The sequence below is a fragment of the Mandrillus leucophaeus genome, unplaced genomic scaffold (genome assembly GCF_000951045.1).
Source record: "Mandrillus leucophaeus isolate KB7577 unplaced genomic scaffold, Mleu.le_1.0 Scaffold719, whole genome shotgun sequence".
NCBI lineage: Eukaryota > Metazoa > Chordata > Mammalia > Primates > Cercopithecidae > Mandrillus > Mandrillus leucophaeus.
The window spans coordinates 1,534,527-1,547,030 of NW_012107797.1; the positions used below are offsets into that span (position 1 = coordinate 1,534,527).

Genomic DNA, 12,504 nt, shown 5'->3' on the forward strand with positions numbered 1-12,504 from the left:
AGAACTGAAGGAGATAGAGACACAAAAAACCCTTCAAAAAATCAATGAATCCAGGAGCTGGTTTTCTGAAAAGATCAACAAAATTGATAGACCTCTAGCAAGACTAATAAAGAAGAAAAGAGAAGAATCAAATAGATGCAATAAAAAATGATAAAAGGGATATCACCACTGATCCCACAGAAATACAAACTACCATCAGAGAATACTATAAACATCTCTTCACAAATAAACTACAAAATCTAGAAGAAATAGATCAATTCATGGACACATACACCCTCCGAAGACTGAACCAGGACAAAATATTGAATCTCTGAATAGACCAATAACAGGCTCTGAAATTGAAGCAATAATTAATATCCTACCAACCAAAAAAATCCAGGACCAGACGGATTCACAGCTGAATTCTACCAGAGGTAAAAGGAGGAGCTGGTATCATTCCTTCTGAAACTACTCCAATCAATAGAAAAAGAGGGAATCCTCCCTAACTCATTTTATGAGGCCAGTATTTAGGCCTTCTTTAAATTTATCTCAGCAATGTCTTAAAGTTTTCACTGTATAGGTTGTGTACCTATGTATTACCAGCTTGGGCTGCCAGAATGAAAAACCATAGGCTGTGTGGCTTAAATAAGAAGAATTCATTCTTCACAGTTCTGCAGGCTGGGAGATCCAAGATCAATGTGCCAGCTGATTCAATTCCTTGGTGAGGGCTTTCTTCCCAGTTTGCTGATGGCTGACTTCTCACTGTGTCCTCACATGGCAGAGACAAAAAGGAAGCCTCTGGTATCTCCTTAAAAGGGCACTAATCCTATCATGAGGGCTCCATCCTCATGATCTCATCTATACCTAATTACTTCCCAAAAGCCCCATTTCCAAACACCATCACATTGGGGGTTAGGACTTCAACATATAAATTTTGGGAGTCACAACTCAGTCCACAGCAACATATTTGTCAGTTTTATCCCAAAGTATTATCATGTTTTGTGATGCTATTATAAATTGTTTCTTATTTGCAATTTCTAAGGGTTTATTGTTGTGAAATGCATATACAATTGATTTTTATATATTGATATTCCACACTACAATTTTTCTAAATTCACCTTACTTCTAATAGCTTTTTGTAGATTCCATCTAATCTCTACATAGATTATATCATTTACAAGAGTTTTAATTCTTTCCAATCTAGGTGTTTTTTTATTTCTCTTTCTTAACTTACTGCATCAGAAAGTACCTGCAGTACAATGATCAGAGAAGTAATGAGAGAATCCTTACCTAATTCCTGATTTTAAGAGTAAAGCATTCAGACTTTCACTACTAAGTATGAGAACTGTAGGTTTTTCATAGAGGCCTTTTATCAGGTTAAGAAAGATCCCTTCCATTTCTAGTTTTGAGAGTTTTATCAGATATGGATGTACAATTTGGCCAAATACTTTTTCCTGCATCTACTGAGAAGATCATATGTTTTTTGTCTTTTTGTTTTCTTTTTTTTAGTTTGTGAATGTGGGGAATTACAATGATTCATTTTCTAATGTTAAACTAACTTTTCATTCCTGGGATTCAGTCCATTTGATTAACATGTCCTTCTTAAAAAATTACTAGATTTGACGACTAAAATGTTGTTTAAGTTCTTTGAGATATTCAGTAGTTTTTAAAAAATTTCTTTGTCTTATTTTTCTATCAGTGCAAGATTAGCTTCATTAGCTTCATGAGGTGGTGAAGATCTCCTCCTCTTCAATTTTCTGGAAGAATATCTCCAGATTGGTATTATTCCTTCTTTAATGTTTGGTAGAATTCACCAGTAAAACCATCTTGGCCTGGAATTTTCTGTGTAGGAAGGTTTTTAACTATTAATCAAATTTCTGTAGTAGACACAGCGCTATTCGATGATCTACTTCTTCTTGAGTAAAGCTGAATAGTTTGTGTCCTTCAAGGATTTATCCATTTCATCTAAGCTGTCAAATGTATTAGCATAAAGTTATTCATAAAACTGCCTTATCTTTTTAATAGCTACAGAATCTGTAGTGATGATATCTGTCTTATTCCTGACATTTTTATTTGTGCCTTCTCTTTTTCCCCTCATCAGTCTGACTTCTCAGACAACCAGCTTTTGTTTTATATTCTTCATTTTCTTTTTCTATTTCAGTGATTTCTGCTCTGCTCCTTCTTATTTTCTTTCTTTTGCTTCCATTACATTGGGTGTAATTTGTTCTTCTTTTTCTATCTTAAGTAAAAACTAAGTCATTGATTTTTCTTTTCTAATGCAGGTATTCACTGCTGTAAACATCCCTCTAAATACCACTTAAATGGCATCCCACAAATTTTGATGTGTTTTATTTCATTTGTTACATAAAATTATCTAATTTTCCTTTGGGATTTTGTGTTATCTATTTTTAATTCTATTGTGCTCAGTCAGGATTAGGGTTAAACATTTGGGTTAATTAAACATTTTGTTTTAATTGAATCCCTTTCAACTTATTGAGACTCGTTTTATGGTCCAGAATATGGTCTATCTTAGTAAATATTCTATGTACAATTTCAAAAAACAAACACTCTGATCCTTTTGTAGTTCCTAAGCGTGATGATTGGGTGTACACACTTGTAAGATGTGCCTCCCTCACACCTTGGTACAACATTAGCATATTACCCATCCAACATGAAGCACATTGGATACAACACTGGCACATTAACCATCCAAGATGAAAACCAAAGAATGTATATTCTCCTGCTGTTATATAAACATCAATTAGGTCAAATTGTTTGACAGTGACCCTTTGCATGGTAATTTTAACTTGAATTAACACAAAAACTTGAAAAAGTAAATTTTAAGTTCTAGGCAATATTGAAAAACAAAACATCCAGAATTCCATCAAATCCCTTAAAATACTCCATTTAATGGAATTCAGGTTAATAAAATCACTGAAGGAAGTCAAAGAAAAAGTAACACATTTCATGTCAAGAGACGATTAACCTGTTGACCTAATTTAGAGAATCACAGCAGGTTAGAGCTGAATGAGATCTCAGAGACTAGACCAAACATCTATGTTTCAGTAACTCTGAAAGAATACAAGATGTGTTCAGGGCATCACACTGAATTTGTGACCACCATGCTTCACTCTTCACTCTGTGTTAGTGTTTACCTGCTCCACTGTGCAAAAGATGTGAGCATCATCCTGCTGGAAGCGCCTGACTCTGGTCAAGCCGCTGAGAGTCCCCGACAGTTCATTTCTATGCAGAACTCCAAAATCAGCAAATCTCATAGGCATTTCCCTCCAAGATCGTGGACGATGGGCAAACATTAGACTAGAAAAGATGCAGAAACACACAGCTTTTACATGGCACAGAAAGATTAAATAATTATCTAAATATAAAGAAATTACAATTAAGCCTCAAAATTCATAAACTCCTTATTCCAGTTCTTAGACCACCAAGTTAAAGAAAACATTTCTTCCAGAAATTAGTGAACCTTGCATTTACATCACTGCAGCACTCTAAGAAAGAAGCTCGTCTATTATCTCTTCCCAGAAATGCTGTTCCCTTCCCTCATCCATACAGTGAATCACCATTTACTGTTTAATTCATTTCAAAGGCTACTTCTTAAATGAAGCCCTCCTAGACATTTCCCTAGACAGGATTAGGCAGTTTCTCCTCAGGCTCCTGGAACACCTCAAACATGCCATCATTATGGCACTGGTCTTTTTATAACAGATTGTCTACATGCATGGCCCTGCCCACTCTGCTTATGAGCTCCATGAGGGAATGGTTTGTGTCTTAATCACCTCTGCACTTCTAGCTCCAAGCACAAAAACCACTCAGCTATGTTCTCTGTCGAATGAAAGACTTCTCTCCTGCAGAAAGCACTCCTGGCTTCCATATCCCACTGCCTCTAAGCCATCGTGGTCTTGCTTCCTTATTCTGAGGTGTAAAAAGACAAACTTAAATTCTCTACTTTCATTATAGCTAAAGTGTGAGGCTATAATTTTAAAGGATGCCTTTGAGAAAATGAGTTAAGAAGTTGTTAACGCAAGTGTTTTACAATGCAAAACACTAGCGTAGCTTCTACCTTCTGCTTAGAAAGAGAAGGTACAGAATGTTTACATGCCAGTATTCCTAAAATTAAAGTTATATGTATTTTTTACATGACATCATCATAAAGTTAAATTTCTACTTGTCTTCACTTAAAAGGGCAAAGAGCTTTCTTCAGTGTTCAGTTATCGGTTTTAATAATTATCTTCTGTGTAAATTTACTTGAAACTATGTATGTTGATAATACAAAAACTATGATTGTTGGGATTCTTTTTGTGGACAATTATGCCTATTCAATTTCAGTTGTAAAATATGTTTGTCTTACAAGGTTGAATTTGCATACCAACTTTATGATAATTAGTCTTTCATAGAATCAAAGACAGCATTGATTGTAAAATATATCTTTATTTTATGTGCTACAAAGAAAGAAAATAACCTATTAATTAAATTACGACACAAGGCTAAGATGCCACCAACTATAAGATGCATTTCAACTTCAGAAATGTTGAAATGCGGAAGAAAAATGGTATCTTGGAATCAGTGAAATCCAAAAACCCATTGATTATGACCTCATTGATCTTGTTATAATCCACCCAAACAGTATGAAAGAACTAAATATTCTGCAAATATGAACATTTGAAGTGCATTACTATAAGACAAATATTACAAAACTTATAAAATTGACACATAACATTACCCTTTAATTGGCACAAAAAATGCAATGGTTACCAGCTAACATTCCATACCTGCCAAAGATCAAATATATTTTCAAAAGTAAATCCATTCTCTAGAATGAAACAACTTAGTAAAAATTAGTTATCACCACTCTTCAGATTAAAGGGATTCTTTCATTCCACAAAGCAAAATAATAATATTAAAAGCTAACTGTGACGAAGTGTGCTATGTGCTCTCATGAAAAGGTCTGCTTCACTTTTAATACTCACCAGTGACCTGGACAATTCATGGGTTTGAGGGCAAAAGTGTCCTTTTCAATCTCAAAGGTAAACATGTTCTCGCTGTAATGCTGCCAGTGGCCCGAGGCTTCCCAGAGTTTACTGTTGTACATGTTGGGAGAGAGCACCTCCATGAAGTCACGTTTGTGATATTCCTCCTTCAAGATACATGCATTCAACATTAAAATCTGCTAGGACAGATCACAATTCCATGCAAAGTAACACTATGAGCAAATATTTTCAAATTGGGCTCATGTTCTATATTAATTCATGATTAATGTACCCTCAGTTTTAGGTGTGGTGGTTTCTGGATCTTGAAAGAAAGATTTACATATGCTCAGTATAATTTCTATTGAGTATATTTATTTTATAGCATATAACAGTATATAGTATACAATGTTTTAGTTCTTTGAAAAGTAGTAATTGAAATACAGTATATATAGAAACTCACTGTAACTATAAATTCCAAAGTCCTTCTAGATAAACAGGTTTTTTCCTTTTAAGAAGCAGAAAAAATTCATAATTTAATAAGCCTGAATGCCATGTTGCATGTTATAATTTTGATTTATTTAGTTTTAAACAAAAATAAGAATTTTAGTGTATAACGATTTAAGCAGCTGATATCTATTAAGTTGTGAGCTGGCCTCTCTCCCTCCCTACCTATTAATAGCTTCCCTAATTGAATCACTGGAGACAGGAGAAGAGAGTTTTTTCCCAAGCAAAGATTTAATTTTATTTAAACTTTCTTTAAAAACAAAACAATTAGGTCATCTTTGTTGGGTAAATATTTTATGTACACTTTCCAAAAATGCATATTCTGCTGTTGTTTTATAAATGTCAGTTAGGTCAAATTGTTTTGACAGTATTTGATAGGGACCCTTTGCATGACAATTTTAATTTGGATGAACACAAAAACCTGAATAAGTAAGAATTCTGAGAATACTTAGATTCTCAACATTTGTAAATCACTTAATGGACATCTGGCACAAATCTAGAATGCCATATATACTTTGAGCACATTTTAAAAACTTTTCACAGCTAAAAAAAACATAAAACATAACATTTTAAGATTACTAACAATGGTTTTATATAACTGAAAGGAATGTTATCTGTCATTCTTCAGCAGGGCATCTTGGCAGTCCATGGTAGACAGCTTGGGTCTCAGCCATTCAGTGAGCTGCTTTACCTACTCTTTGTTTTTACTAAATTAGAAAACGTTAACGGGTAGGGTGTGGTGGCTCACGCCTGTAATCCCAACACTTTGGGACGCTGAGGTGAGCGGATCACCTGAGGTCAGGAATTTGAGACCAGTACTTCAGCATGTGTCCTTATTTGGAAGTAGGGTCTTTATAGAGGTAATTAAATTAAAATGAGATCATTAGGGTAGATTCTAATACAATATGGCTGGTCTCTTTATAAAAAGGAGAAGTCTGGACACACAGACAGATGCACACAAGGGGAAGACAATGTGAAGACACACAGGGAGAACATCACATGAAGACAGAGGATGGGAATGATGCTTCAACAAGTCAAGGAACACTAAAGATGACTTGTAACCACCAATAGCTAGAAGGCAAGGAAGGATTCCCCCACGGATTTTAGAGGGAACATAGCCTCGTCAACACCTTGATTTCACACTTCTGGCCTCCAAAACTGGGAGACAATAAATTTCCGTTGTTTTAAGTCACCTAGTTTATGGTATTTTGTTATAATACCCTAGGAAACTAATGCACCCACCAAATAAAACACTGCCCATCTGGGGTGCCGCCAGGATAAGGCAAACATGGAATGAGTGATGGAAAAAGAAGACTCTGATGTATCAGTTTGGCCCTAGTGTCCATCTACAGAGGCTAGGGCTGAAACAGTTACATTTAGTTACGTCTTTTCCTTGCATTCTTACATGAAGGGCACTCATGGTGGCCAATGTCACAATTCAGATTTAGGTGAAATTGAAATGACATCACATGATGATGATACATTGGCTGAAGGGAGTTTGTGGGAGGAAACCAATGTCCTCAATGTCCTCCAAGCAAAAGGTAAGAATGTGCTGAGAGGCATAGGGGATGAGTCGGGCTGGTTATTCTCCATTTGCCACTGTCTGTCTCGCCTCATCTTGGCCCATTTTCCTTCCTTCTCTGCCCTGCACTGTGTCCCCCAAAGCTGACTCCTATTGGCTCCACAAAAGGTTTATTTGCTGTGATTATTATTTTACAAAAGATACACTTTTATTTTAAACACAATAGTATAATACGATATGCTTAAGTTATGCTTCATGTGAAAAAAAAAAAATAAGGTGTACAAAGAAAACCTTAACATTTTTCTCTCATTCTACCCTTTACTGCCCTGAGATAATGCTAATGGTTTGGTGTTACTGTATTTCAACCCTCTTCTACATGACTGTGCAAACACAAAACACACATACAGGATTTTGTTGTTTTTTGCTTTTATCTATATATAAAAAAAGGATACACTACACATTTACTCTGTAACTTCTAGTTTTCAATGGTAAGGTATACTGAACCCCCCTTCAAATTAGTATGCATAGATATATTTTTGTAGTAACTGCATAGTGCTTTATTGTGTGGACATATCATAAAGTATTTAACCCTTCTACGATTGCAAAACATTAGACTTTTCAGTTTTGAATACTACAAACTATTCTTCAGTAAAGTTTTCTATGTGATTTTAATTGTATATTTTAGATTCCTCTCCAAGAATATTGCTAGGAGTGTGCATTTTTTCCACATTAATATTTATTACCAGATTGCTTTAGTAGCAATTTAAACTTTCTCCATAAGTATATGATAAGTGTTTCCTCACGTTTCCTTCAGCAATGAAAATTATTTAATGGGTACCAATCTTTTTTTTTTTTTTCTGAGATGGAGTCTCGCTCTGTCACCCAGGCTGGAGTGCAGTGGCACGATCTCAGCTCACTACAAGCTCCACCTCCTGGGTTCACACCATTCTCCTGCCTCAGCCTCCTGATTAGCTGGGACAACAGGCACCCACCACCATGCCCAGCTAATTTTTTTGTATTTTTAGTAGAGACAGGATTTCACCGTGTTAGCCAGATAGTCTTGATCTCCTGACCTCGTGATCTGCCTGCCTCGTCTTCCCAAAGTGCTGGGATTACAGGCATGAGCCACTGCGCCCGGCTGATGGGTACCAATCTTATAAGTAGAAATATTACCTCAGCATTTATCTTTTTTTTTTTTTTTTTTTTTTTTTTGAAACGAAGTGTTGCTCTGTCTCTCAGGCTGGAGAGCAGAGGTGCAATCTTGGCTCACTGCAACCTCTCCCTCCTGGGTTCAAGCAATTCTCCTGCCTCAGCCTCATGAGTAGCTGAGATCACAAATGTGCACCACCTCGCCTGGCTAATTTTAGTATTTTTAGTAGAGACAGCGTTTCACCATGTTGGCCAGGCTGGTCTCGAACTCCTGGCTTCAGGCGATCCACCCCCATCAGCCTCCCACAGTGCTGAGATTATAAGCTTGACCCAGTATGCCCAGCCTTTTAAATTTTCAATAAATTTTGTTACATATATTTGAGGTTCACAACATGATATTATAGGACACAAATAGTAAAAGGGTTACCTTTTTTGTGTGTGTGACAAGAGCAGTTAAAATCTAACAAAACTCCCTGATAAAATATAATTTTGTTAACTTTAGTCCTCATGTTCTACATGAGATCTCAAACCCTGTTGATCCTAGATATCTGCTATTTTGTATCCTTTGATCTACGTCTCCCCATATCTTCTCCCAGCCCCTGACCATGGTAAGCACTGTTTAATCCTCTGTGTACGAACCTGAGCTCTCTCCTTTTTTTAGATTCATCAGCTCCCCTGGTTCTTAGGCCTCTGCACTCAGGCTAGAATTACATCTCCAACTTTCTTGGACCCCTAGATCATGGGATTTCTTGGCCTCCATAATCACACAAGCCAATTCCTCATAATAAATTTCTTCTTATATCTCCTGTTGGTTCTGTTTTTCTGGAAAATCCTGACATGCTAATATACTTTCTGTATGGTTTCTGATTGGGTTTGACCAATGGTAAGTTCAAAAGGATTCAGAGAGCAGTGGAAGAGAGAGGTCTGGATATTTCTTTCCCCTCCGTGGTTCTTCCCTGCTGTGGGTTTATTCAGGCTCTGGCTGCATTCTACAGTTACAGCTTCTGTTGAGTGGCCTCTCCTCCATGGCTTCAAGCTCTCTGTGGGTTCTGGTATTACTACTCTATTTCCACACTTCTGCAGGCCTAGTGATGGAGGGGAAGGGATTCTTGCTGTTGGTAATCCCTGGGTGATCTATCATTGCTTGTTAGTTACCTTAGCCAGGCCCTTACCTCCATAAATATTTCCTTCACTAGACTCTCTTCAGTTAAACCCTTGAAGTGCATCTTTCAGGACTTTCCCTGCAGAAGAGCTGAATGTTTTCAGGCCTGCCATGTTCACAAAGACAAGCTTGGTAAAGAAATCCACTGAATCTAAGGTTGTGTGAAGAGGAAGCAAAAAATCCCCAAGTGGGTTATTAATATAATAACAAGAGAAAAAACTCCCCTCCCCACTCCACGGTTTCAAGACATGCAACAAGTCAGGTAGATTCCAGGAAATGCAAAAGGTGTGACTGAGACGAGCTTTACAAAAGCAACCCTCATATATAGCTGGTGGGAATGCAAAACAGTAGTCATTTTGGAAAACAGTTTGGCATTTTCTTATAAACTTAAATTTACTATATCTATTCTCACACTGCTAATAAAGACATACCCACGACTCGGTAATTTATGAAGGAAAGAGGTTTAATGGACTCACAGTTCAGCATGGCTGGGGAAGCCTCACAATCATGGTGGAAGGCAAAGGAGAAGCAAAGGCACATCTTAAATGGCAGCAGCCAAAAGACTTTGTGCAGGGGAACTCCCTTTTATAAAATCATCAGATCTCAAGAGACTTATTCACTACCACGAGAACAGTATGGGGGAAACCACCCCCATGATTCAATTATCTCTACCTGGCCCCACCCCTGATACTTGGGGATTATTACAATTCAAGGTGAGATTTGGGTGGCGACACAGCCAAACCCTATCACCATATGACCCTGAAATCACACTCTTAGGTATTTACTCTAGTAAAATGAAAACCTATGTTCATACAAAAAACAGTACATGAATGATAACGGAAGTTTTCATAATTGCCAAAAACTGAAAACAACCCAAATGCCCCTCAACTGTGGGATGGATATGAAGCAGGGGTATGTTCATATGATGGAATACTGTCCAGGGATAAAAGCAGAGGCCCGTGGGGACACTCAACTTGGATGCATCTCAAGGATGTTGTGCTGGGTGAAAGCAGTGTTTAAAGCTTTATAAAATTATGATTCCATTTATATGGCAATATTTTAGGGGTGGAGAAAAAAAAAATCAGCAGTTCCCTGAGATCGGGGTGGGGGAGGGTTTGATTTTAAAAGGGTGGCATGAGGGAGTTTTGAGGGGTGATGGAACTGTTCTGTATCTTGATTGTTGAGGTGATAACACAGTTCTGCATGTTATCAAAAAGGCGTAAATTTTACTGCATGAGAATTTTTTTTAAAAGATTTTAATTTTAAAAAAAGGTAAGACAGGTACAGAAAGAATCAGCTGACAGATATTTTCCAGAATGCAAGAAAAAAAAATTCAAGGAGAGTCACAAAAAGATCTATTCATTCACTATCAGTTGTCCACACAGTCAGTAACCAATATACAAACAAAAGTTCACTTCCCTTTACTTAAACCTAAGTGGAAGTCATCTTACCTAAGTCAAAAACTCAGAAATCGTGGAATTTCCCTCAGTGGGAACGGTGTGCACATCCAGCCTATCCTGGCCTCCTACATCCCTTACACAGAAAAGCAGTAGTTTCAGTTCTGAGGAAAAGGATGCTTCCTGGTGGAATGCAGCCATATATTCCACTGTGCTCAGCACACCATGTTTCCCCAGCACTCTGGCTACTACTGACTAGACTAGGACTCGGCACCAAGCCAAAGGCTACTGATATTGGACCAGACCACAGCCCCTGAGACAGCCCAGCTGTGACTGAGAGTCTGTCCCACAAGCACACCCTCTACTGGCTGGTGACAACAGAACCAACTGGAACCTCAGGGAGGACCTTGAGGCACATGGAGGAGGGCAGAGAGGAAAAAACACACAGGCAGATAGACTGAAAAAAATTAAGACCCAACAGTATTCTTTTCTCCAGCAACATACTTTAAATATAGAAACAGAGGCAGAAAATAAAAGGATAGGAAAAGATGTATCATGCAAACACTAATGTTAAGAAAGCTGGCTTGCCTATGTCAATACCAAAGTAGACTTAAAAAAAATAGTTTTATTACAAAAGGTCAAATAGCCTATGAATCCATTTATATGTGACACCTATAAATAGTCAATTTCGTAGCGACAAAAACTAGAATGGTGGTTACCAGAGGCTGGGGGGGCAGGCATGGAAGTTAGTGTTTAGTGGGTACAGAGATTAAGTGTAGAATGATGACAAAGTCCTGGAGAGTTTCAGATTTGCAAGATGAAAAGAGTTCTGGAGATGGACCATGATGGTTGCATAATAACATGAATGCACTTAGTGAGAATGAATTGCACACTTAAAAATAGTTAAAATGGTAAATTTTTATATTATGTGTATTTTACCACAAAATGGCTTTATTGAGGTATAATTTACATGCCATAAAATTCACCAATTTTAAGTGTACAATTCAGTGACTTTTGACAAATGTATACAGTCATGCAACTTCTGCCACAATCAAGATATGGAACATTTCTACACTCCAAGAAGTTCCCTCCTGACCCTTTGGAGTCAATCCCCTCTCCCCACCCACTGGACTCCTGATCGTCTTTCTGTCACTACAGTTTTGGCATTTCTGAAATGTCATATAATGGGATGGTGCCTTGTGTATTCTCTGACTGTCTTCTTTGGCTTAGTACAATGCTTTTGAGGTTCCTCCTTCATGTGTATATCAGTATCTCACTGCTTTTAAATGCTGAGTAGTATTTCACAGCACGGACTTAAGACATTGTGTTTATCCTTTCACAAGTTGAATTTGGGGTTGTTTCAGGTTTTGTGCTATTATAAATAACACTTCTATGAACATCCAAATACAAGTCTCTGTGTAGATGTGGGTGTATGTTTTTATTTCTCTTGGGATAATTAGAAGTGGGGGCCAGGTGTGGTGGCTCACGTCTGTAATCCCAACACTTTGGGAGGCTGAGGCGGGTGGATCACCTGAGGTTGGGAGTTTGAGACCAGCCCGACCAACATGGAGAAACCCCATCTCTACTAAAAATACAAAAATATTAGCTGGGCGTGGTGGTGCATGCCTATAATCCCAGCTACTCGGGAGGCTGAGGCAGGAGAATTGCTTGAACCTGGGAGGCGGAGGCTGCCGTGAGTTGAGATCATGCCATGGCACTCCAGCCTGGGCGACAAGGGCAAAACTCCGTCTCAGAAAAGAGAAAAAAAAAAAAAAGGCCAGGCGCAGTTGCTCATGCCTGTAATCC

The 12,504-nt window shown here is 37.7% G+C and overlaps 1 protein-coding gene across 2 annotated transcripts in view; it reads right to left on the bottom strand.

Annotated features, from left to right (window-relative positions):
- TARSL2 (threonyl-tRNA synthetase-like 2) overlaps positions 1-12,504 on the bottom strand; it is an 85,535-nt gene that overhangs the window by 45,560 nt on the left and 27,471 nt on the right. For both annotated transcript variants that reach the window (XM_011965264.1, XM_011965263.1), the window contains 2 exons: positions 4,965-5,131; positions 3,135-3,297 (listed from right to left, as the gene is read on the bottom strand). In XM_011965264.1, the coding sequence (XP_011820654.1) occupies positions 3,135-3,297; positions 4,965-5,131 (330 nt within the window). The remainder of the gene's footprint in view (positions 1-3,134; positions 3,298-4,964; positions 5,132-12,504) is intronic.